This window comes from Centropristis striata, chromosome 3 (assembly GCF_030273125.1).
Source record: "Centropristis striata isolate RG_2023a ecotype Rhode Island chromosome 3, C.striata_1.0, whole genome shotgun sequence".
Lineage (NCBI taxonomy): Eukaryota > Metazoa > Chordata > Actinopteri > Perciformes > Serranidae > Centropristis > Centropristis striata.
In genome coordinates, this window is record NC_081519.1 from 24,126,524 (window position 1) to 24,153,496 (window position 26,973).

The window sequence follows — 26,973 nt, forward strand, 5'->3', positions numbered from 1 at the left end:
CCTGTCACGATAACACATTTTTTAGGAAGATATATTTTCCCAGAAACTATCACAATAAACGATAGAATCATGATGCCATTTTAGGACCATCCTTTTCAACAGCAATTATTTTTTAAATCTCAAGAATATTAAACATTTGAATTGAATTGTGGAAAAGGAATATTAAAATATCCCAGATAAATAAAACGTAAATAACAATCAAAACAAATAAAATAGATTCTCAGGCCCTGTTATCAAAATCAAGTCCAGAAAAAACTATTGTGTCCATTTTATACACCGAACGATAAGTCGATACAGTCATTATTGTGACGGGCCTATTCTGAAATAGGCATTGGACTTTGGGTTCAGAACTCGACCAAGAACCCCATTGTTGTAGCACAGCCTCCTTTTCCAATACTGTTAATCATGTAATCAAATAGTAATCATACGTTTTCAAAAAGCAATGTGAAATAATCAATATCTTCATTGTTGTAGCCATTTGTGTCCATCTGAAATTTGACTTGTAGATGTGGAGAAACAAATCCAGACCACAAAATTCACACCCAAACCAAAATATAACGGCCAATTTAATTGCAATACCTTTGTCAAATGACTGGGAACAAATGAGACCATGGTCTCGTGAGGGGGTTGTTACAGAAGAAAAAAGTCTCACAGATTAAGCTACGCAAGCACAGAAATAACAAAGTCCTTCCCTATTACCGTTTTCTGGCATGACGCAATCTGCAATACAGTCAAACATTCTTAAACACTGGTCTGATTGTAAATAATGCCTCTGCTATGCTTGGAACGCCTATACAAATGCCTTTATAATAAAGAAAATATCACATTGGCTTTCCACCATCAAAAGCCTTATTAAATAACAAGTTGGCCGCACAGGAGAGCAAGAACTAATATTCACCACCAATACCTTGTTTGAAGACACCACATCACATTAACGGAAACTCATACAGTATTAATGCTGCATGAAGTGCCATGCAGTGTGTCCGGCAGCACAGGCCCAAGTTAGCGGTTATCCACGGTTGTTTGATGCTGAATGTTTTACATGCAATTGAAAGAGAGCACATCTCTGACTTGCTGTTTATCCTGTTAAGTGACTTACTTATTCTGATAATGGAGCTTCTCCTTATTTTTCACCTTCACCTTTTCTTCTTCAATCAGCAAAACACTAAAGGCTCACAACACCAGTGGAGAGTTCAAACTCGGGCTGTACCGGATAGTTCAAAGCTTGATTTATAATGTTGATATACTAATTCTAAATCAACATTTGAATGCTGCACATTTTTTGCATGTCTATTCATGCTGGATAAACACAGCAGGTCTGCAAAGTTGCAGATAAAGATTAGGCTACACTTATTAATACTATTTGCAGATTTAGATTTCAGTGGCTGTTGCATAGGCTTGTTTCTTACTTGTGACTATCCAAATATTTCCATTAATTTCAGAGCGTTATAAAGTCCAAAAGTCAAAATTAAAAATATAAAAAAAGATTAAATCATGTCCAAAATTCACGTTTTTATACAAATAAATTATCTACATTAATCCATGTTTGCATGCATTTAGCCTTTCAAAAACAACATTTTAACTGCTGTCAAAACAAACAAACTAACACCCGAAGAACAATTTTCATTAATGAAAGTTGATTTTATAAAAAAAAGACTAATCCCATTCATCAGTTTATTCAAACTGACAATTTTGTTCAAAGATTCTATATTTTTTCATCAAAAAATATGAGGCCAGCCTCATTCAAAAAAAGTTTCTAATAAAAAATGACGTTCAGTACAGCCCTAGTTCAAATGTATTATCTGAGATAATTTAATCTTTGGTTAAATGGAATGAAAATCAAGATTTTATCATGTTGAATGCCTTATAGTCACAGAGGAAAAATCTAAACTGTGAAGGAAGCAGGGAGAATAATAATCATTAACTTCCTGTGCATAAAAGGGGGTTACTTATTCCACTCAGAGCCCAAGGACACCCACAAGCTTCATTACATCTGAACCTGATAAAGACTATTAAATACCAATTCAATTCTTGGAATGAGTCGGATCAACCTCACCATAAAAATAAACATGAACAGTGCCAGAACACACTCATCAGGAAACTGCTCTGTGCACCTGGCTGGATATGTTGATTAAATAGCAGCATGCTCAGAAAAATCCCCTGATAATTAAAACCTCTTTAACTGTATCCAAGATACTTGAAGGCTTTCAAATCTGAGACTTTTTTAGGGAACGGCAGAAGCCCCACAAACAGCCCTTTGCCAGCAGGTTATCAGCAAAAACCGCTTTGATGATGATGATGCAAGAGAGGGAGCAGGAGGGGCGTTCAGCGGGGGTAAATTACCTGATGGTGGGTTGGTCGAGGGCCCGTAGCAAACTGGTGGGGGAGGGAGGAGAGGTCCAGCAAGGAGATTGAAGCAGTGATGGCAAAGCGGGGGGAAGAAAGAGCATAAGAGAGACACAGAGATAAGATGAGCGATGAGGGCAGATGCTGGAAAATACAGTACAAAACCACAGAGCAACAAAGCTTTAAAGACAAGATGCAGCTCTCAGACCGGGTCAAGGTGTGTATCTGCAAATAATGGCTTGCTTGGATATTATAATTGCAAACTGTCACACAGACAGATATATAATAATATTATACTCTGGTGGGATTAAAATCATTTCCAGTTTCTTATGTGGCAAACCTCACCACAGTAACCACCCAGTTTAAAACAAGACATACTGTGATACACACTGACCGAAGTCTGGTTAGCCTGCTCTACTGATGGGGGCTGGGCAGGAGCCAGGCCAGATTAATAAATAATGCTCTCTAGGTGTGTGTGTGTGTGTGTGTGTGTGTGTGTGTGTGTGTGTGTGAAGAGAATGCTGGCAAAGTAAATATAATATCGGGGATTTCTTGCTAGGCTTGTCGTGGTGGTAGATTTTCACAAAAGGTGATAAACTTTGCATGGTTTTCTTTAAGCGCGTATTCTAGGTAATTTGATCAGGTCTTGATCTAGGTAATTTGAAGTGGACAGCTCCAAGTACAGGTCTTAATACACCTGCTGAGAGGAAGCAATATTTTGATCATCACATTTGGAGGTTTCCTGGGTCACGTTTGTCCATATTCTTGAACACAGATGCATCCTGGGCCACATTAAGGAGCTCTCACCCAACTGACATCCTGCTTTTATTTGCATAGTATATTTAGATGCAGAGTATAATTGTTCTCCTCATGTAAATAGACATTTATTAATTTTATTTATTCTTCATTTTCTCATTTATAATTTCTGGAATTTGTTGACAACGCAATACATTATATATAATTAGGCCTGTCATGAGAACACATTTTTTAGGACGATATATTTTCCTAGAAACTATCACGATAAACAATAGTATCATTTCATCAACATCGTTTTAGTTTTATAATATTAGAGCATAATAAGTACATCCTTTGCCACAACAATGAATTTTTAAATCTCAAGAATATTAAACATTGGAATTGAAATGTGGAAATATCCTAGATAAATAAAACATAAATAAACTACAATAAAAACAAATAAAATAGACTTTCAGGTTCTGTTAGCAAAACATTGCAATGAGATAATCGTTATGTATGATATTATTTTATTATTAAAATAACATATAAACAGCTGGAATGGCTGCTTGGGAAAAAAAAAATTCCGGCAATTCGTACTGCCTGTCAACAATCTGCAGCATTACTTTAAACACAACACAAAAAAGCACAAAAAGTCAGTATATTGAGTCCAGAAAAAACTATTGAGTCCATTTTTATATATAGAATGATAAGTCCATGTAGTAATTATTGTGAAAGGCCTATATATAACATTAATAATTTTAAATAGTTTTTATTGAACTTGTGAACATAAAGTGATTCATGTCCCATACGGCACCATTGATACAGTACCAACGACCACAACAAGACTATAAGGGAGCTTTAAGGAGACCTCGTTAATAAAAATACAGCCTCGCTGCCTTGAACAGATGAGCTCAGTCAACACTTCGAGAGAATTCTTTGTGTCTTCTAAACACCAGGACCCTTAATCACAGACTCAATGAAACTCCAACTCTCAATAACAGTCACAGTAAAGCACAAACAGTTTGGGCACTTTGAGGCAGGTGTGCTGTAAATCTAAGAGCAGAGGGACACTCACCGGGCGACTTTGTGGCTGTGCATTCATTGGCTGTGTCTGGGGAGAATACACTAGAGGGGCCGAACCAGCATTTTGTCCAGGGTTGTATGGAGACTGTAAAAAGGAAGAAAAGACGAAAGAAAAGAGGAGAGGGTTTATTGTATACAGACGATGAACTGTGCAGAAAACACAACGTTTTATTAAGACATTTCACAGACCAGCTGTAACCTTAACAATACACCAGCAACATTTACATACTTCGGATGTAGCTGGGAGAAAATGTTTTTGGGTTTATGTGCTGTGCATAGATAACTGGTACCCTCAAGGACTGCAAATCCTGTGTTGCTTTATTCCTCATCTAGTGTGCAGTGGAGCCAGGCAGAGGTGGAGTTAAGCAGATCTGCTTACTCTTCGCCAAACTGCTGCTGGTATGGCAGTGATAATTTAAGTTTGTGCTGGCTGACAGGACTATCTATAGAAGACTGGTGAGAGACTAGAGCTGCTTATGGGAGAGGCAGTGGGCCATTAGGCTATAACGGTAAAGTGGAACAACTAGATTCCTCGCCAGCCTGGTCACATACTTCCAGAGAAGCTGAGTCACAGAGTCAACATGCTTGTAGGGGAGAGCAGCCGGGCAGTCAGAGATGACGCCATCGCAGCAGCATCGTCAATTAAAGATTAACCTTTCACATACAAGGTCCAAACAGCTTTTTAAAAGCAATTTTTAAGCACTTTCAAGATACCTAAACCTAGGGCTGGGCGATATGAATCAAAAGTCATATCCCAATATATTTAGGCTGTATATCGATATACGATATATATCCTGATATTTTTATCACGCGAGAGCAAATGTTCAGTCAAAGTCAACGCCAAATATGACATTTTTTGAAACCGTTTAAGTGAACATAAATACTATTTAACAACAGTACCTTTTTTTTTTTTTTTTTTTTAATCAAAACTCCATAAAGTGCACATTTAGATAAAAAAATATCTTAAATAAAAATAGCCTATGAAATAAAATAGGCCAATCTTTTTCTGAAATAAATATATTTATATGAGAAAAGAATAAACATTACAAAAGAACTAAATATGACAAACCCTTGTAAGGGCAGCATTTATATATAAAGAAAGAAAAAACTAAAAACTATATCGATATGGTCTAATTCCATATCACATTAAAAAAATATATTGATATATCTTTTATATCGATATATCGCCCAGCCCTACCTAAACCTAAAATTGCCGGAAGCCTTTATCACCACATCTAAAATCGTAACTATAAAGGTAATTGCAAAATATTACATTTACAGAATGCATTAATACCATCAGCAATCAATGTATATCTACATTTTGTTTATTTTACCAGCTGTTTATATTCAATTTAATTTTGTGATTATTTAATGTTGGCAAAATTCCAGAGTACGAGCTCAACAGATCTTAGCACGCCTAGTGTGAGATGACAAACAAATATGACGACGTAATTGTTTCCTTGAAAATATTACAAGATGTTTGGGTTACCTGAGTTGATGGAAAAACAGATTACGTTGAAAATCAAGCATCGCCATTTTTAATTCAAGCACTTCTAACATTATAACTCAATAAAAAGTAGCCATTTTACAAACTTTGTATGAACCCTGTACAGAATGTCTGATGGACTGCAATTATTTATAAAAAAAATGTCCCCTAGTAGAAAAGTGTAACCAGTGGATGTAATGGGGATGATTGACGTGTGAGTGAATCTTTCTTATCATGCTCATGCAGACTTACAACCTCAGCCAGGGAGGTGATGCTGCCTACTTGGTTTGTTTGTTTGTCAGCAGGATTATGAAAAAAAAAAACTGCTGGTCCGATTTTAATGAAACTTGGTGGAAGGGCAAGCATGGGACAAGAAGAAACACATTACATTTTGGCGTTGATCCAAATCACGGGGCAGATACAAGACTTATCTTCCAGTTTGGTTAACATACAGTCATAGAAAATAATTATTAGACCACCCTTTTTCTTTAATTTCTTGTTCATTTTAATGGCTGGTACAACTAAAGGTACATTTGTTTGTACAAATATAATGATAACAACAAAAACAGCTGGTAAGAGTTTAATATAAGTATAATTTGCCGTGGTTTTCTTGATAATAACAAAAATCATCATCAAGAAAACCATGGAAAATGGCTAGATATCAGCTCTTAAATTAAACTCTTATCAGTTATTTTTGTTGTTATCAGTTTATTTTTCCAAACAAATGTACCTTTAGCTATACCAGGCATTAAAATGAACAAGAAAAGGAAGAAAACAAGGGTGATCTTATAATTTTTTCCATCCTGTAGCGAGATAGAGGGCCCTTCTGGTTTCTGTTGTGTTTTGATCCTCTGAATTTTCTTATCACCCTATTCTAGTTTCGTCACGTGTCTATGGACCTAACTGATGGAGAAGGAAGCCCCTATTAGTTTTCTAGCATATAATTAACCCTTACCTGAACCCAACCATTTAATCCTGATTAAATAAATTATCTAATCTAAATCCATGCTTATCACTGTGCTCCTGCCCTTAACCCTGGTAGTATAGTGCCGTTTACACCTCCACTCCCCTTTAACGTAATCCCAATCCTGATTATTTGACTTTATACAGATTTTTTTTACCCAAAGAACCTCAGTCTGAACACGACAATGCTTTGAAATGTTAAATGGATAGTGTTGAAGCTTTGCAGAGGACCTCTTTTAGATCTGACTCTATTGTGTAAAAACAGACTTACACATTCTTAATTTAGGTTGAGCAAATGATCACAACTTCATGTTGAACAAGCTGACATGAGTAACAGGTTATTCATGGCAATTATTGGCTTCTTAAATGTGAATACTCCTCTGACAGTAAACTGAACATTTTTGAGATGTGGACAAAACAGACAAACTCATGAGGATTTAACAGCTACTCTAAAGAGAATACAGTACATACATATTTGTCTATTTAAGATGAATATTGATTGGTCTGAATTCAGTTAAAGCAATACAATCATGCAAACATGGCTTATGCTCTATGAGGAAAGTAGTAGAAAAGAAAATGAACAAAGAGGAAAATGAAATGCATAAAAAGACAAATGATGAGACAGATTAAAGGTAGGCGATACGGGCAGAATTAATATACTGCGTACGATTTTAAACCATTATCTCGAAATAGAAAAATGTTACAAATTAAGAATTATAAGTCATTCAAGTTATATCCATCTAACTGATTTTCTTTTTCAAGAATCCTAAAAGTGTTAGAATGTGACAAATCTAGTTTAAAATATATATAACTTTAACAATTGTTTTCATGATGTGATTATATTTAGAAACGATGAGTTCTAGTGTTGAATCATCACCCACCCCCAACACACGTCATAAAAAGCAAGCAGACAGATTCACAGATGAAACATAAATACGGAGAGAGGTTGACGGCGGACACAGTGATGAACTCACCCCTCCGCCTGTCTCCCAGCCCTTAGGGTAGCGATACGGGGAAGCTGTGGGTAGTGATACCTGAGAGAGCGCCGGGGAGTGGGCATGACCGGGTGGGGTGCCCGCCAAGTTAGGGTGTCCCTTTGTGATGTCGTGAGCAGTGTAAGGAGGGCCAGCATGCCTGGGTACCTGCATCACAGAAACAGATACACGTAATGAGATATTATGTCAGGCTTATGCACACATACACACACATGCATACACATATAGACTAATACAGAGGAGGAGCAGCGGAGGCAGGATTCCAGAGGTCATTAGTCCTCCCTCCTGCCGAGGAATGTAAATTAAGCTAAAGCTGCAGGATTAGCCTCTGTATGTGTTCAGAGGTGAGGACCTGGTAGTGGCTGGGTGTTGGAGCCTGCAGGGCTTGGCTGAGACTGGCTCTGGCCTCTCCTGCAGCCCGCTGTGCCCAACTATGCTGTGAAAGGATGTCTGGGCCTCATGTGGCAAAACTGGGTCAAGTAATCATATTACAATCCCACTCATCTGTCATAAATAGAGTGCACCTGATACAATAGATACAACTGAGTCATGCTAAACAAGCCTCGTCAATATGGGCCAACAGAAGGGCTTAGGTTCGGCACAGGCGAAGTGAGCAACATCGGGAGGAGAGGAGATTGACTCAGCTATTAGCCTGCCTGGTGTGGCAGGATGGGCCTTGGCTGCTGCAGCTGTGGGCTGGCACCACTGCAGGTGCTGCTTGTTGCTGCAGCAAGCCTGACACACCAGGGAATGAGACAGGATACTGCAGGAAGAAAGCAGAAGGCTGAGACAGCCTGGAAAGCTGAGCAGCCCACCTCTCTCTCCAGGGCCTTTTTTTTTTTTACATCTACACACCCTGGCTGTTAAAGCTTTTCCAGCTCTTACTGTAAAGCTAATATTTAAACATCTCAAAAATGACAATATACTCAAATCTACAGGCACTACAGGCAATATTCTGTACAGCTTCTATAGTACCAATACCTTCTGCATCACTCCCTCTTCTATGTGTGGCCCACTTCCCTTAGATGACCTAGGATAAACCAACTAATCTAGCTGCTGTTGCCAGGGGAGGAGCCTGCTCTGCTTCAGGCGAGTGACTGATTCTGAGGACATACAGAGTGATGGGATGGGGGAGGGGAGGCAAGCGACTGTATAGGAGCTGTACATGAGGGGAAGAGGGGGGAAAAAAGAGAGTGTACAAGCCCCACATCCACTGCAGAGAACAACTGTTTCATGCCATGGGCACGGTTTATTTCCACCAGTGTCATCATTGTTGCAGCCTTGAATCGCACTTTCAGAGCTAGAAAATCTCATAAAACGTGCAGCGTTTCAGTACGGTTTTGTTTCAGTGAATAAATAAGCTTCACAGCATGATAGCTTGTCTTTGCACATACAGTGGCTTTTCTTGTGCAATGTGCTGCTTTCTACTGTCCACATTTCAGAAATGTTACCACCAATGAAAACATCGTCTTTGTGGTGTCAAATAACCAAAGTTGCAATTCTATGGTACACTACAATGCTCGTAAAAGCCAGAGATGATAAAATAAAAGCACCACGGGACTAGCAAACACACACAAGCCAATATTTTCCCACAAACGACCACCGCAATGTTAGTATTTAAACATTGAGGGAGTCTCAGCAAGAACCGTGGCTGTATTTATTGTGTTAGCTCAGTTCATTTTGTGGGTGAAACATCAATAAAATTTGAATTGAAAAGGGGAATCAATATTCCTATCTAGTAATTTCTATAGTAAACATTTAATGGTAAGATTGCCACTAATCAGTATCCTACAAAGCCCTGTAACAAATCACTGCCTCCCAGATAAATGCACATTCGGCTGAAACCCAGAATGGTGCAGCAGAGCACTGAGGGCCTGCAAGCAGCTCAACATGGATCGCTGTACAGCATAATGCCCATTTGTAGATGGTGACTGTCATGTCCTCAACGGGAGGGAGGATGCCATTTCAGTTGTTTTTTTTGTCTTTAGGGAAATGTGGTAGGTGTGGCTGGTCACTGACGAGACGCATGGCTCCCAGAGTTTAACCAAGGACGGCTTTTCAAAGTAAATGTTTTTTTTTTCTGTGACAAGATCTAATCGTCTTCCTGAAAACCCCCTAACTAGGATGCTGATGCCCCAAGCACAACTAATAAATACAACAAGAATTATGTGAATATTATTATGACAAAGATCCGACACAGGAAATGTTAATTAACTCCTGCAGGAGACAGTGAATGGCAAAGGTCCCCTGAGGTGACAAATTTCTAAGCCAGTCAGATCACAGCCATAGCTGGCTTCTTTTCTGATTCATTGGGCAAAAATTCCATAATAACCTTTAAGCATATTTTCATTCAAGTGGTCTGAGAGGATATTAGCCTTCTGCACCTCCGCCTGGCTCTGTTTTCAGGCTTTAGGAAATCTGGACTATTGCAGGAGACTTTGGCCAATCACAGGACATTTCAACGAGAGCGTATTCCTATTGGCTGTTCTTCAAACGCAGATCCCTTCAGATGGGGAAACCCTGATTCAATGGTGAAATATCTTGCAGAAAAAAGTTGCTAAGCCACCACTGGCAACTCAAGAAAAAGAAGACGGATTTGTCAAAAAGACAGTCCAAAGGAGAAGACAATCCACACAATAAAGGACTTGTCATTATAAGTGAAGAGTTTCAGAGATGGAGAGAAGATGTTGCTAACAGTTTAGTCCTCTGCTAACAATAGAGACAGCTGTGTGAGCTCATGGCTATGGTTAGCAGACCAAAATGTTTCAGTTGACTTGAAAACACATTTAGAGAGGGTCAATTTATAAATCATACCCTGCATTATTTATAAATTGGAGCATAATTACAAAGTGAACACCATGGTGTAATGAAGAAGACTTGAAAGTAGCAATTGAGAGCATACACTTATCAGGAAACTGTTTACTGAAGTAATAAATCAAGTGAGAAGCAGAGGAATTTTCCTATTTCCTTAATACAAATGGACTTCTTTTTGAAAACAGTGGAGTCACCCCCTGCTGGCCATTGGAAAGAATGCAGGTTTAAGGTACGACCACATTGCAAGCTGCAAACTATTCTCTCCATCTCTGAATTGCTTCGCTGATATTGACACATTTCATTCGTAGACATGCTTGAGCCTTGAAACACAGTAGAACACATCTGAAAGGGCTTTACAAAAAGGGCCACATGATTGCAAAGAAAACAGGACAGTAATTCTTATAGAATTGCTGGGATCACAATGAAGACTGCAATGATTGAAATGAATAGTACAGGTTACTATATGAAGTACGTGCATACTCCAGTGCTCGTCTGGTGAGAGGGGCTCAGGACAAAAAGGGGAGAGCTGAGGGAAAAGGGCTTTATTTTCAAATTCTGGCTTTTTAAAATGCATGCCTTCTTTTTTTACATTCATTAACAAAGACAAAATGTATATTCAGTGCCTGTAAAACTACTTAGCCTCTACCAGACATTTGTTTACACATTATAAGCATTTTCAAAACATCTTGACACAATGTTAACACGTAAAATTTTAAAAAATCTGAGGGCTGAGTAGTTTAATAGGCACTGTCATATTACATATTACATGGTACCAGACCACTATGACATATTTAAAGTCAAGACAGATTCAGTTGCCAGTTTATCAGGTACACTTGAAGGGGTTTACACATAAAAACGAATGCAATAAATCCTACCTTCATAAAGGTTACAATGTTCTTAGGAGGAAACTGGTGCGTTTCTCCTGCACTGAACTTCAGTTGGGCGCTCTGCCTCAAAAAAACAGCAATGTCTGTGGCACTCTGTGGTCAGGTCAAAAACAGCAAAAGAATCACCTCACATGTTGATGTTTTTAGGGCGGCCTACATCAGAGTATGATAGTAATGGTTATAATGTTCTGTGAGGCGTCTCTAATATTTTGTCCACCCTGTGTATCTCAACGAGGGTAGACTAAATAATAGAAACACCTCTCAGTAAAATGCAATGCAGTTCAATGGCTCCAAAATAAATAACAGCCTCTAAAAGTTAAATTAATTCAACTATTAAACAACTTAACACAAACACTAAACATTGCAACCTTTATGAAGGTACTGTTGCATAAGACTGCAAGGTGTACCTATTAATCTGGCAACTGAGGACATTATGTGTGTGTATTTTGTATCTGAAATGTGTATTTTCTGTACATGCACTGCAGCATACAGGTGGCTATGTTTGTGTGCGGTGACTCACGCTGTAGACTGCAGCGACAGGCTGTGTGGGGAAGATTCGGTCGTCCAGTGATGGCTGAACCCGTGGGATTCTGGAGAGAGTCATGTTAAAGAAAACTCAAAAAAACAGGAGAACAAAAACAAGTTTGGACAGCACATCAGGTAGGATTCCCATCATAGTTCATGCTTTCATTTAAGAAACAGTATTAAGCTTAACATTGCCGATTAAACCACAATAAGAGATCTAATATGTGGAGAAGTTTCACATTTAGCAAACACTCTGCTGAGATTACTTTTTACACTTGTGTGTGTTTATGCCATACATTTAGCTGATTGGGATCCAAAGGGCTTTCCTCAGGCTTCAGTGGCTCTGTAGTTTGATTTCAAGGATCCCCCAACCACCCCACCCCGCCCAAAATGCCCCATCTCTGAGAGTACACTCTGTACCTTCACCATTTTGCAAGAGTTCAAGGGAAAATCTGAAATGGATTTCTGGACCACTTCAGGCAAGGGGACCGACAGAGCTGGAGATTAGATAACTGCAAAGGAATGGCAAAAGTTCCAAACTACTTTCAATATCAAGTCACCGTTTCTTATGTTAAAGGCAGAATAATAGGTCAAAAGAAAGAAAAACCTTCTTTCACAGCACTTGTAAAATCCTATAACACTCCAGGCTTTATTAATGTTTTCAGCACTGAAGCGGGAACAGAAGATAACTTCCTTTAAGGCTTCTGAAACATGTAATAATGGGACTCACTAGGGAGACATCACTCACATGTTCAAGGTGACAAAAGAGAGAGTGTGTTATAAGCTCACAGCAGAGGGAAGCCCTGTGGTTAGTAACCTGCTCAGGCAGTTGTCTGTGACAGACAGTCTCACAGACACATGGTCACATGGTTTAAGGGAAACCGAACGTCTGGCTTTCTTCCTTTCACACAAATCACGCCTCCCTTTCCCCCCCGAGGGAAAACTTGGTGCTTGAAAAGTGTGACGTGTTGTCCGACAACGATGTTTATCAAAAGTGTTTAGTCGTTCAGAACAGCCACATGAAAACTGCCACAAATAGTTGTGTAACAAATGCAACAAAAAAAAGAAAAAAGAGCAGAGCGAGAAGTTTAAACAGAGCATACTTTCTGTCCTCCGCACAGCTGGCCAATCAGGCTTGTAAGTGAGTGTGAATATGAGGTTGTAGGTTTCGGAAAAGTCACAGGAATGGTCAGACGCAGGCTTCCCGCTAATCGAAGTCGTAACGGTTTGGGCGGGGAAAAAAGGTTTTCCAAAGCTATCCAACCATCCTACAAGCTGTTCCCTTTAAGTCAGTTTACACTGCTCTTGCCTGCAGGGGCCATCATCTCTCTTGGCCCCCTGCCAGCGCCGCTACTCGCAGCCGACAACACAAGAGGGAGAGGGGGAATACAAGGAGAGAAAAGAATCATTTAAAAAGAGGGCTGCAATACCAAAAGCAGAAGCACAGCAGGAAGCATTATCTGTTTCATTGTCGGGGAATTTGGAAAAACAACACCCCAACCCCCACACAAACGGAGTATATATATATACACACACGGAAATTAGACGTAATTAGAGGCTCAGTCTCTTCACGCTGACATGACAGTCTAGGTGAGGAGGAGCTGTGATACTGTGCTGTGGGCAACACAGTATTTACAATTATCTTCTTTTGTTTTAATGCGCCAAATGCACCAGAGCAGGAACATCTTAGCAAGTACCAGAGAGATGGGGGAAACGGTGAGCATCAGTAGCCAGTTTATAAGAAGCAGTCACACTGACCAAGGAAGTGATTTCTTTGTCCTTTAAAATCAATTTGAATTCCCTGATTGTGATCAGTTCAGACAGTTTCAAATCCTTTTGCAAAGTGTTCCATGATAAAGGGGCAATAACTAAAAGCTTTCTTACCTAACTCAGTTCTCACAATATTTTGAGAGTGTAGACCATGTTGAGTTTGGTTTCGATACATGTATGTAAACACGTATGAGGGGAGCAGCCCAAGAATAGATTTCTAGAGGAAAACTAACCAATGAGAGCCTGCGAACATTCAAAGACGGCATTTCAACTGAATGTTGCATATATTTGTCTGGAAAAAAAACACAATGTGGTACATCCGATGCCACAAAGCACGAGGTAGGTGAGAACATTGATAGTAATAATCACTTGCATATGCTTCCTGACCCGTGGCTGGTGGGTGACAGACAGAGCAACACAGGAGGGGGGAGCTATCAACAGAGAGGCAACCTGATCTTTCTACTCAACATGATCGCTTGTTGGCAAAGATGTCGGAGACTGTAAACAGAAGGAAGGCAGCAAGATGTGCACAGGTGAAACCAGGGCTCAGACTGCTGGAGGTCAGGGGCTGTTGTCAACAGTGACAAGGGCAGTAGAACAGCAAATGCAAAAGTGATCAGGTGAGAGAAGACACGCAATTCTTCCAGGGATTTTGGCAGACTAGATCTTCTTGCAACTGCAGCCAAATTTTTAATACAAGAGATTTTTTAAATGGCACCAAGTCAGACTTCTACTGCAGCAGCAGACAAACACCTGTAGTCACAGCAGAATGACACAAACCAGCTGAAAAACAGTTGGAGAACTTCTGGAGTGCCTTTTCTTGGAATAGTCTGTCATATCATGTTCTGGGTGGGATCTCAAAAGGCAATAGTGAATATAAATAATTGCAAAACAAATTGACAGCAAAGCAAGAAGCTTATTTAATTAAAAAAATGTTTCAGTTTTGTTTTGCTTTAGGATAACTTGCAAAGCAATTCCATTTCTGAAATAGTGCTGTTTTCAAACAATCTGTAGCAAAATTTGACTTTGATGTAATAGTCATTTTAAATATTTTATAATAAAATCCCTGTGTGGGTTCACTAACAGAGAATGAATGGATGTTCATTCACACAAGAAACTACCACCACTTTCTCTACTTGTTTCTGCAGTTTATAGATGAACTGCTGGTGGTAAAAAAAAATTCTCCAGCAATCTGATATTCATGCACAGTCGTAACCAGCTGATCACGCTGGGAAAACAAAATGTCCTGAGGTAAAACATCATTTATGTCAGGCCCTCCATGTGGGTGGCCAGGTAACCAGATGGATGCAGACGCTTTTCAGTCAAGCTCTTCAGGCGCAGCCATTAAAGTGGCTGACCGCACTAATTAGATATTAGTCATTAGTTTGATCTCCATTAATTTTCTGCTTGAGGAGCGAGCGCGAGCACAATGTCGACTTAAAGACTTACAACAGGGACACCGCTTCAGGGAATAAAAGCGTCAGTGTGGCTTTAAAAATTACCTGCAACATCCAAAATTACACCGATGGTGAGAATCACATATTGACCTTCGCTGCAACTGAGAGGAAATGCAGAGGGTAAAAAATCCACTTCAGGATGCCAGATATTTAAACTCAAAGGAGAATTTGAGGACAGTGATCACAGATTTCCTATAACATTGTGAGCACATGTCAACAAAATGGGTTCCTACCTCCTTAACAATGATAATCTGCAGTATATTTTATTGTAGACAATAGGGATGGGTGTTTGGAAGAAACCTGCCAACTGGAGCACCTATAACATTAACAATCAATTAACTGATTAATGGCTGCATGCATGCACACGTAATTTACATATATATATTTATATACACACAGTACTATGCAAAAGCCTGCTTTGATAACGGACGCTTTTTTATTTTGAAAAGGACGAAAAGAGAATTCCTGTCGATCGTAAAAATTACTCACGAGATTAAACTGTAAAGAAAACGTCAAGGAGTTCAAGGTTTTATGTTTTAACCCCCAAAGAGCCATGAGGTTAGTCCTCACAGTAATCTTGTATATTTAAATGCGTTTTGTGTTTAAATAAGTTTCGGATCAAATTCAACTGAGTAATTCATGCTAGCAAGGTTTGATACAGTAAGCTAGTTTCTCTCAAATTAATACTCTTGTATTTCTGTGTGTCTTATAATTGTTATTGCAACTTTCAGTTTGCAAACTGTAGCTTTATCCAACTTAATTCAACTGAATTAATCTCAGCTCATTGGTTTATTGACGTACGGCCACAGAACTGAACGCTCGGTGTTTCAGTCAGTGATACTGATACACAGTCAGAGAGAAAATGCGAATTCCTAACGACCATTAATCGATCATCGATTAATTGTTCACATCCCTAGTAGACAATGTCATATCTGGGTCTAAAACAAGCCTGACATCACAGCCTAAACAAAGCCCACACTGACCTTTCTTCCATGAGATCATAAAGCACCTTCAGCCACTCTTCCCTGCCCCTTGACTCTACAGTGACCTGTAAGCCTCATTTAGGAGTGTGGAAAACCTTCTGTGGCTGCTGCTTCATCATTAGCTTAGTGTAAAGCCACTAATGTGATGAGTGTGTGTGAGGGGGAGAGAAAAGGGAAGGCAGGATATACAGCCTTACAAATAGCAGGGGTGTGATCAGGAGGATGATACAGCTCAATAAACTGTAATCTGCTATTACTGATTAAACTAATGAATCACAGCTGTGTGTTTAACAACTTCACCCCTGAATGAATCACATGAAACATCTAAGAAAAGCAGCAAGACGGGGTTAGAGAGAAAGGTGAGCTCTGTTTAAGCTGCTCTGTAGATAAATATCACCTTAATCAAACAGTAACACATAGGCAATTTCTGTGCCACATAAATATGGCATACATTTAAAAATACCTTACTTCCTTTGAATGACACAGGCTACCTGGAAATATCAGTGCAGCGGGTTCAGAGTTGAGGCACAGGAAGTGAGTGGAGACGGCCCAGATGGTGCAGACACAAACCCTCCTTCTCCCTGCTGGCCCACTGGCCACTCTTACACACACATACACACAAACACACACACAAAGCTCTCACTGCCTGCCTGCTGTTGCTGAGACTGCTCTTTCACCACAGTATGAACGATGGGTGGTAATATGGTGGATTCAACTTTAACAAACCAAATCTTATGCAGCAACCGTTCTGGATTTCTGCAGCTCTGGCTGTTTGGTTTTTAAATTAGGGAAACAGGCAGTCAGTCTGAACTTTAAAAGGAGGAAGGTGCAGAATAAAAAATTAATACCAAAAATACCAATTTCCCTTACAGGAATAACACTACTCAATGGGTAAATCCACATTCAAGTTGGCCTTGACCGTGGGTTTTAATTACCAAAAGCACTTTTATCATGATAAAAAAAATCATGACAACATGAAAAAGACAAATCTATTTATAGCCTGAGACAGTTACACAGAGAGTGTACAGAGAGGGATTTTCCTATTTATCTTAAAGTTGGTTCAGTCTGCTGCTGTCATTCCTCCAAATGATGGTCTACAGACTAAAACATTGTAAAGAGATATGGAAACGTATTACATCAATGCGTCTACAAGCATTCTACTTCACAGTATTGTGTGTCTCTGTAAAGCTGCCAAGGTGGGTTAAAATGAGAAAATACTTCCTGTTATTTAGTCAGTGGGTGCCCACTGACCTTTTTTTTGCAGTGACAGCTATCTTCTGTAAAAAAACAACAACTACTTGACAAATATAGAAAAATAACAAGTTTGATGATTTTGTCTGAGTCAGACACAGCTAATTACGCAAGCCAAATCACAGTGAACAAGAAATTAATAATTTGCTGGGAGTCCCTGCAGCGGAAACAGAAACTTAGGCCAGTAGTCATAAATAGCAGCTAGAAATACATATTGTCCCATTACTGGTTTATGTTTAAAACACCAGCAGCACTGGAATTAGCCGGCCATAGTGCACACCTGAACAATAACAACTGACAAAGCAACCAAGACCACTCGCCAGGAGGATTAAGGCAATAGAACAGAGCTAACAAACAGCTACCAATTATTCACCCAAGGCAAGTTTCACCATGAAATATTAATTTTTTTCAGATTCTCTTTTGCATAAAAAACACTGGAGATGTGCAACAACAGAATACTGAAATTAATAACCAGCACCACAAAGAACAAGGGAGAAAACAGACACAGACAGAAACGGTTGCTGAACTTTTCACAGTACTACTCTTACCAACTCATTTCAACTTCACACATATGAACCAAATGCTACGCTGCAGTGTATGTTAACTAGTACATGCAATATTTCATTTGTACATTTATAAAGGCAGACCATAAATTCTTGCTCCAACTCAAGTATTAGCACTGTATTGGCAAATGTTGTAGCACTACTTGCTGACAAGTGGATGTGAACATTCTCAACTCCACCATTGACCTTACAGCATCATGGTGTGTATGTATGTGTGTGTGTGTGTGTGTGTGTGTGTGTGTGTGTGTGTGTGTGGGATGGATCTTCAAACACAGAGTTCACTGTAAATACTGAGTATTGTAAGAACAGTTGAAAGCTATGCAAGTATAAGTTTTATAAAAACAAATTTTCCCACCCAACAATTACTGGTTGTGTTTTAAAAGCTTTTAGCGGAGTAAATGCAGGTGTTGATTAAAGATCAAGGAATAAAATATTACACACTAATGTGTAAATGTCACTTCAGATAAAAACACTGGGAGAGCTCTGACAGTGTGCAGAATATCTTCCTCAACAGGCCACTCCCTCTCTGGAAAGAACAGTCCTGCATGCTGGCTCATAACAACTCAGCAGTTTATTTATAACATCCCACAGTGAGTATGCTCATGAGAATATCTTCTCATGCAGGCTGCACACACCTGTCCTAAAATACAGGACTACAGTGCTGTGTGACCTACCAGCTGGGTACATATGTTACATGGTTGTATTTAACTAACACTGGCTGTGACCGCAAGCTTGGCTCACAGGTTAGATAAAACTTCACTGCTCTTTATTGACAAATGCTGACTTTTGTCCAAACAGAAACACAAACTGGTACGACAAAGAATTTAAAAAAAAAAACTTGCAAAGTTGTGAGAGAGAAAAAGGAGCAAGCCTCTTCAAAGAGAGATGAAAGTGCTGTACCATGAAAGCTGAGGGGGTTTGGAGGGGGTGCCCGGGGAGACGAGCAGGGGGAAAATGGGGTGAAGCCCTCAGTTTTCTCAGCTGGGCCAGCAGTGGGGTGAGGTGAGCCGTGGGGGGATGGAAGGAAATGAGGGAGGGCTGAGGCAGGCTGGGTGACCTGGGCCTTTGTTGGCAGATGGTGGGAAGCGCCACCTTGGCCTCTCGCTCTGAATGCTAAGCAGCACTGCCATTGTCTGACAAGTGCAGCAGCAGACGCATGCGCTGGGTGTTTCTCTGGCAACCAGGGACAGAAACAAACTGCACCCCCCCCCGGCACTGCACACACACACACACCACCCTGCTTCTCTGGACCCCTGTGCATCTCAGGACTCCACAAACACACACGCCAACATCCTCCAAGTGGGAATTCCCATACATCAGGAGCCCAGGACAGACACAGCATAACATGCTCCCACACTCCTGACCTCAGAGATCTGGAGAGAGCGAGAGGTCAGACAAGTGGTGACACTTGCTCACCGTTTTCTCATAGACATGAGAATCAAATGCAGTGCCGTCTAGTGTGGCGCGGTCTAAAACAGGGTCCAGACGCCCCGTGACAAAGCAGATTAGTTTTATTTTCCTGCAAATTCAATCATTTAATGTCGGAACAAGTTATCTTTTCTGTTAACTCCCACCTATTGCACAGATGGTTATGTAATGCAAGAATAAAATCAAACTTTATTATAGTGAAAGACATTCAACAATTGAACATTCAATATAATCCAATTAAATTCAACAGCACCAAGAACTCCAACATGACCAGATAGATGAACTCTGATTGAATTAAAAGTACCTTGGTAAATCTAATAAACTGGAATGGCATCAATGTATCGTTAAGAGTATTGGCCCCCAACCCCCACATGGATACAGGTGTTGACGTAATACCATACAAACCTTAGTTATATTTTGGTTTAAATGAACAAATATTCACAATATTATCTCCAACCCCAATACATTATACAAACTGCAGTTAACCGGCCAAACCAACTCTCTCAATGACATTTTAGAAAACTATAGTAAAAAAGTGAACAATTTAGTTGTGGTATAGTCTCACTAAAGGCAGCACTAATAGTTGCAGATTGGCTTTTTTATTAAATTATGATTTTACATGTTATTGTGTCTTATTTTTTTCCACCATGATTCATGGTGACTGTGTAGAATGGATCTTGTACCGTGTTGTGCATGCTGTATTTATGTTGGACTACTGTCTGTAAAGCAAATAACCCCTGACATTATACTATACACTTCAAGATTTAATTTTGTACTACTGTGCTACATGGTTGTCTGATGGCTGTCTGTTGTTCATTCTGTACATTTATCAGGGACAAAGGTATCCCTACATAAGATGTCAGAAATTCCATGATGTTAAAGATATCTGACTGATTTAGTGAACATTAAAGCCAGGTTAAACAAGAGTTATCACAACAAACCAAAAAGCCATATAAAACAACCATGCCCACGATATCTCATAGAGAAATAAGACTTCACTTGAGTAAATAAGGAGGGTGTTCTGTCCTCCACCTCACATCATACAGCTAAAAGTAGGTTAAGCAAATTGCAAAAGCCTGGAGGGTCAAAAGAGGACATGGCACAACAAATAAAGAGACCATTATCTTGTGCGTGTTATGTATCTCAGCTAACTCACAAACGACTCAGATCACAACGCACTGTAAGCAAGACAGCGTTTCATACCGCCACCTGCCATAACCAGCTACTTACTGCCCCTCACAGATGTCAGTAACACAGGGTGGCAGGAAATCATGTTGAGACAACACACCCCAAAGCTAAACCACAACAGAAGATGTCAGATCACAAAAGACACCTCTCTGTGCCACTGGCAGACAGGAGACGTCAGCCTAATCCTCTACCTCACACTACTGCCACCATGCTGTAAATAAAACAGGAGGTGACATAACCACAGTGACTTCACACCACCAAAAGTAGGATACCGGTGTTTCACTGTGTAAACTCAAAGGTAAAGGTGTTTCTTCAGGTAATGACAGAGAAAACCCACTAAATTAAATATATATGTCATTTTAATATTTGGAAAACATTTTCTGGAAGTTTACCAGCTGATAATGATTTAACAAACTGTTCAATATGTCATTAGCATTCAAGACCTAGTAAGCTACTTTCCTACTGCCAGTTTCTACATGCTGTCATGCTGGGAGCTCGCCGGCCCAGGCACTGACAGGCCTGTCAAGGTGCACAGTGGCTCATTTTACAAAAGCTAAAATCGTGTATAATGGGGAAAAGGACGTGCAATTCCCACAAACCGGGCCTTATACATGCTAAAATCAGCCCCATTATTTAAGCCACAGGTCTACACCCTAAAACATGGACGAAGCTTTACTGCTCTGCGACGTTACGTTCACTGACTTGTGCACTTGCTAGCCACAGAGGCTAGCCCTCATCTAGTGCCACGGTAACCAGGCTAATGCACCTTGCTAGCCACAGAGGCTAGCCCTCCTCTAGCTGCCACGGTAACTAGGCTAATGCAACGGTTGGTAACTGAACAAAGCCGGTAACCGGTGTGGAAAGCCTGGTAGCTTGCCGGTGACGGAGCTTCCCGACGTTAAATTATGTCACCTTTATAATCGTTAACTATATTCGAATGGTGGCTATATTAAATAACAAATGTAAGTGGAAGCAGCTGTAACGCGAACTTCCAAAAATCCAACTGACATTTCCGTTAGCTTTGCCAACCGGCTTGATGAGCTAATGTTAGCATACTTAGCTAGCTAGTTGTCCCCTCCCCTCCCAGCTCCCTCCAAGTGAAACCATCATCCCCGCATCAAACCCTGTTATCACTCATTAAACAGCGGTGTGTCGCTGGTAAAAAGGGGAAATAACATGAACACAATCACAAACATCTCCCATGTTACCCAGGTGAAAGGATACTGCGGAGGCGGCGGCAGGGCGCCGGGCTGGGGAGCTGCTGGGGCTCCCGGCGGCAGGGACACGGAGGTGAGGGTAGCCCGCAGCTGGCTCGACGGAGAGGGGCCACCTCCAGGTCCGCTCACTGCCACAGCGGCGGGTTTGGGGACCACTTTCGGTGGCAAACTCATCGCAAAAAAATCAACAAATAAAAACAATACCTTAATAAATACTGATACAAACAACGCCTAGCTTGCATACATTGAGCAAGCGTAGCAGATTCTTGCAGCAGGCCCAGATCCCTTTACCGGACCGGGATAATAACGAAGCTCGGATAGCAACACAGCGTCTTTTTTCATGGAGAGTCGCTGCTCGGATCAGCGGTGCTGCTCATGGGGACGGTGGGAGGTTCAGCCTCCCTCGCCCGGCCGGAACCTCCGCGGATCCGCCTCGGTTCCGTTTCTTTCAAAAATAAATAATCGCCGCGATCTTCAACCTCCCTCGGCGATCTACCTTTTCTCTTCGACGCGTATGTTTTCTATCATTTTTTTCCTCACAGAGATGAGAGACTTCGCCAACATGGCGTTGCGGCCGCTTCCAGCAGTCCGGGCAGGACAGATGATTCGGCAATTCTCGGCCAGTTACGGAGTCGCTCGGCTAATCAAGTAACCCACAATCAGATACAGATACACTGGAAAAAATTGGAGTGACATTTACTTAAAAAATTTAGGCAACTTTTTCCACACACAAAGTGTTGGTAATCTTTACTCAGGCTATTTCTAAGTAATATTTATTTAATAGAACCACTTTTTTTTTATGAAAGTAATTTGCATATAAGTATTTGCAGATTCACTGATGTCCCTCAATTACATTTTACTTGGAAATATCAACTAATTAAGCCAATGAACTGGTTTAGTGAATATTACTTAGAATGAATGATTCAATTTACATACAAAACTAAGGACACATAATAACAAACAATCACTAAGTAATGCACTACATGAAAAACTGCTATTTTAAAGTAAAAGCACTGAATTCGTATTTATTCGTAAAATTTATATAGGTGATTGAAATAATAATTACAGGGCCAAAAACTATTCTTTTCAGTGTGCCGAGCGTGGTTCACGTGTCCGTAATGTGTGTGGATTACTTTTTTATTTTTTCAAATTACATTTTATTTTCAAGTCAGTTTAATTAACGATGCAATCACTAATTTAACACGTCATTTAAATATAACACAGTAAAAAGCAAAATAATCTAACGCTTTTAATAACATTGCACAAATGTTTGTAGTTATTTACGTGAATGCACGGCGTAAATCCTTCAATCACACACTATTTAGGTATTTTCAGTATAGTTCATGGCCTGTACTGCCTGTACTCTGACCCAGTAGCAGTACAATAACATGGATTTATGCGTTATTAGCGCCATCTATCGTTTTTCTAGCCGCTTCACATCTACAAGTCAGCAAGACATTCGCCCTTTAGATTTACTTTAATTAGTTAAATAGTGTAATCTGAGGCAGTGTTATGTAAATGCAGGCAACATTTACAAAAATATGTATGTGATCTTAAACAGCTAAATAAATTGTGGACACGAGACACAAATATTTTTCAATCGGTTTTACTATACAAAATAATTTGTGACAAACTCTTATTCATAAAAACAAGTATGGCACAAGTTCTGACTGAAAAAAAAAGTCAATGCTTTAATTTATTGCTGTGAATTTCTTAATTCCTTCATTCTGTTTCCGATTTGTTCTGGTCTTCCACCAGCAATGGGACACAAATCTCACATTAGTATCTCTATAAAATGTAACAGTTTGACCAGAACGTACAGGAAATGTTTCTGAAATATTGCAATAATTCATAGACAAAATGTTGCTGCAGTATTAAAACATATTTTTACGGATTTAAAACTGTGCATATTGATTTTCCATCAGGTTAAACATCTTGTAGGTCCCTGGTTCACTGTCATATAAAAATTTGTGACCATAAATAAAATACAATAAAAATACAAGGGAACAGAATGAATTACAGTGAAGAGTTACAGGAACGAAGAAACGTCACTTTTCTAATTCATCACTTTATGTGACAAAATTTGTGAGTGGTTCCCCCATTTTCTCTTACCATGTTTTTGGATATCCAGTGTTCAAAAAGCGCATTTATAGCTACATTTAACTTAAGAAGTTGGGGAAAGCTGTTTGAATAACAGTCAGTGAAGAAGCACTGAAGATTGCAATCCTCCACACAGAGCAGGCACATTTTGTCCTCATAAGAAGCCTGATAAGTATTCAGTGGCAAGGCAGTAGGAGTTTCAGTGGTTCTTGCGTTCTCCATCCAGAGAGACTTTGTCAATCTATTCTCCCAAATGTCCATTTCACTCCTTGCTGATGAACGGCGCTGGTGCATCACCAAAGCTCACACTTGTGTTTTGGGTTCATGGCAGCATCTGCTTTGCAGCCAAAGTGCTTTGAGAATTCGTGTGAGTTGGAGATTGTGCCGATGACTCTGAATCTTGACGGACTGTGAGGATCTGTGATGACGCCCTCATGTGAGCTTTCAGGCGTCCTGACAGAGCACCAAACCTGCAGGACAAATAAAGAGTGAAGAGACACAAAATGAGGGATTTGGGGGGTTTTGCATGGTGCAAAATTAAGAATAAAGACATTTCTGCATATTCATCAGCATTCATTTCTTGTCACAAGTAGGCCTGTCACAGTAATTACTATATCAACTTATTGTTTGATATATACAAATGGACAATAGTTTTTTCTGGACTTAATAAATTGACTTATTGTGCTTTTTTGTGTTGTGTTTAAAGTAATGCTGCAGATGTTTGACAGGCAGTACGAACTGCCCGTCAAACTTTTAATTATTTATTTTTACATTTATTTGTTGAAGGAGGAAAGTTTCTCTGTGCTCACATTGAAACTGAATTTAATATGTGTACATATGAGCAGGATATTCAACTAGTTAGGAGCCAATTATAGCCAGGTAAACAACTTTACATGTTTGATGTGGAAACCTGAAGCCTTCAGGGCACATACACTGAGAATTTACTTTTAACCAAGGTCGAAATACATTTCTGATCCTCTGCTTAGCTACGAACCATCCAGAACTCTCAGATCACCTGGAACTGGTCTGCTCTGTGTCAGAACTAAACATGAAGAGGCAGCGGTCAGTTCCTATGCTCCACATATCTCAAACAAACTCCCAGAAAACTGCAGGTCTGCTGCAACTCTTTTAAATCAAGACTGAAGACTTTTCTGTTTGCCACTGTCTTTCAGTAATACTGCACTGTAACTTCTATTCCTTTGATATTTGTTTTTTTTTTTTAAATAGTTTATCTGCTCATTTTCAATTTAAACATTTTATATTTGAATGGAATTTTATGTACAGTCATGGAAAAAAATATTAGACCACCCTTTTTCTTCAATTTGTTCTTCATTTTAATGCCTGGTACAACTAAAGGTACATTTGTTTGGACAAATATAATGATAACAACAAAAATAGCTGAGTTTAATTTAATGAGATACAGTCATGGAAAAAAATATTAGACCACCCTTGTTTTCTTCAATGTCTTGATTTCTAGACAGTTTCCATGGTTTTCTTGTTTATGATTTTGGTTATTAACAAGAAAACCATGGAAAATGTCTCTATCAGCCCTTGAATTAAACTCTTATCAGCTATTTTTGTTGTTATCATTATATTTGTCCGAACAAATGTATCTTTAGTTGTACCAGGCATTAAAATGAACAAGAAATTGAAGAAAATAAGTAAAAAGAACCTAATATTTTTTTCCATGACTGTATTTTTTAAATATTTTCCTTATTACATAAATCACTTCATTTTCAATTTTAAAGATTTATATTTGAATGTAATTTTCTATATGTCTCATTCCAATGCGTTTAATGTTTTGTGTAAAGCATTTTGAATTGCCTTGTAATAATATAACAAAACTGGCTAACTGATGTTTTTGGCTCATAAGGCAGGATATTAATTTACTTGTTATTATTATTATTATTATTATTATAATAAGTAAATTAATATCCTGCCTTATAAGCCAAAAACATCAGTATAAGCATTTTCATTGTATTGTCTGTATTACACAATAAGTAGTTGGATATTTGTTTTTTTGTGGCCACAGTGTGTTGTTGTTTTTTTCCCCCCAAAAAACAAAAAAACAGCAGTAGTATAAGCACGATCAAGTCAACAACAACAAATATGAGTGATACAAACCTGTGCAAATCCTACAAAAAACAGCTGATGGTTGGTCATCCCCAGGGCTGGCAGCGCGGCCTCCTCGCCATTCTTCTCGATCCAGTTCACATAAGCCTTCGAAGCAACAAATGATCATGTTACACACATGCAGTAAGAGTTTTTGCTCATGTACAAGTATATAATTATATATAACCAAGAGGAAACAGATGATCCGCTTCAGGTCGTCCACAGTGCCGTTTGCCTTCACATGCACCACATAATGCAGCAGTCTGCTTTTACTTCCATATGATTTGATCCTCTGCTTCGCAGCTTATGACCTTTCATTACATGGAAAGAATGTGTGTGCATGTGAAGAAGGAACCAGAGGCTGAAAAGGCCACTCATAACCACCTGTTGCATTTCCAGGCTTCACTGTAAACCACACAAGCTGCTTTTTCCAATACAGAGGAATCGATGTGACCCGCAACAACCTCAAAGAACAAACTAACGCGGGGGTTTAATGTCAGATCCCAATGATCGTTTTATGACCTTGTAAACATGTAATTTTGAAGCGTCGCCTGGGGAAACATAACAGCAGCTGTCTGACCTTTTTCTCTCTAGCACCAGGATTTAATTATTTGTCTACAACAGCGACAGAAACTCATTTTCCTTCGAGGTTGCTCATGCTTCCTATCTGGCATCAGACCTTGTAGGCGGCCTTGAGTCCGCCGTTGTCAGCGATGTTCTCTCCAAGAGTGTGTCTGCCGTTCAGAGGCTCCTGGTTGATGCTGTAGTTTCCGTACTGCTCCACCATGCACTGTGTCTGCTTCTTGAAGGCCTCCACAGAAGAATTCTTCCACCAGGGACGCAGGTTTCCATCCTTGTCGTATTCCCTCCCTTTGAATAAAAATGGGAAATATGAATCAAAGTCATTTATCATCTGAAGGATGATGATATTTGAAATTCCTCTGAAGTGTAAACTGTTTACTTTTTTACCAACCTTGGTCATCAAAAGCATGAGTCAGCTCGTGTCCCATGACGACTCCAATTCCACCAAAGTTAAGAGCTCTGAAAAACAAGAAAATCAGACATTTTTT

General features: G+C 39.6%; 2 protein-coding genes across 6 annotated transcripts in view; both read right to left on the reverse strand.

The window, feature by feature from the left end:
• Nucleotides 1-22,288, reverse strand: part of LOC131964952 (eukaryotic translation initiation factor 4 gamma 3-like) — a 72,613-nt gene extending 50,325 nt beyond the window's left edge. For 3 of the 4 annotated variants that reach the window (XM_059328466.1, XM_059328465.1, XM_059328463.1), the window contains exons 1-6: nucleotides 21,699-22,288; nucleotides 11,830-11,899; nucleotides 11,298-11,402; nucleotides 7,588-7,755; nucleotides 4,157-4,249; nucleotides 2,344-2,376 (exon numbers count right to left, since the gene is read on the reverse strand). In XM_059328466.1, coding sequence (XP_059184449.1) covers nucleotides 2,344-2,376; nucleotides 4,157-4,249; nucleotides 7,588-7,755; nucleotides 11,298-11,402; nucleotides 11,830-11,899; nucleotides 21,699-21,865 — 636 coding nt within the window. In that variant the 5' untranslated portion in view covers nucleotides 21,866-22,288. The remainder of the gene's footprint in view (nucleotides 1-2,343; nucleotides 2,377-4,156; nucleotides 4,250-7,587; nucleotides 7,756-11,297; nucleotides 11,403-11,829; nucleotides 11,900-21,698) is intronic. The other variant, XM_059328464.1, reaches the window with a different exon arrangement.
• A 1,077-nt stretch (nucleotides 22,289-23,365) lies between these two features.
• The window catches only part of ece1 (endothelin converting enzyme 1), a 44,387-nt gene continuing 40,779 nt past the window's right edge, over nucleotides 23,366-26,973 (reverse strand). For both annotated transcript variants that reach the window (XM_059328656.1, XM_059328655.1), the window contains 4 exons: nucleotides 26,877-26,944; nucleotides 26,583-26,773; nucleotides 25,916-26,011; nucleotides 23,366-24,261 (listed from right to left, as the gene is read on the reverse strand). In XM_059328656.1, coding sequence (XP_059184639.1) covers nucleotides 24,085-24,261; nucleotides 25,916-26,011; nucleotides 26,583-26,773; nucleotides 26,877-26,944 — 532 coding nt within the window. In that variant the 3' untranslated portion in view covers nucleotides 23,366-24,084. The remainder of the gene's footprint in view (nucleotides 24,262-25,915; nucleotides 26,012-26,582; nucleotides 26,774-26,876; nucleotides 26,945-26,973) is intronic.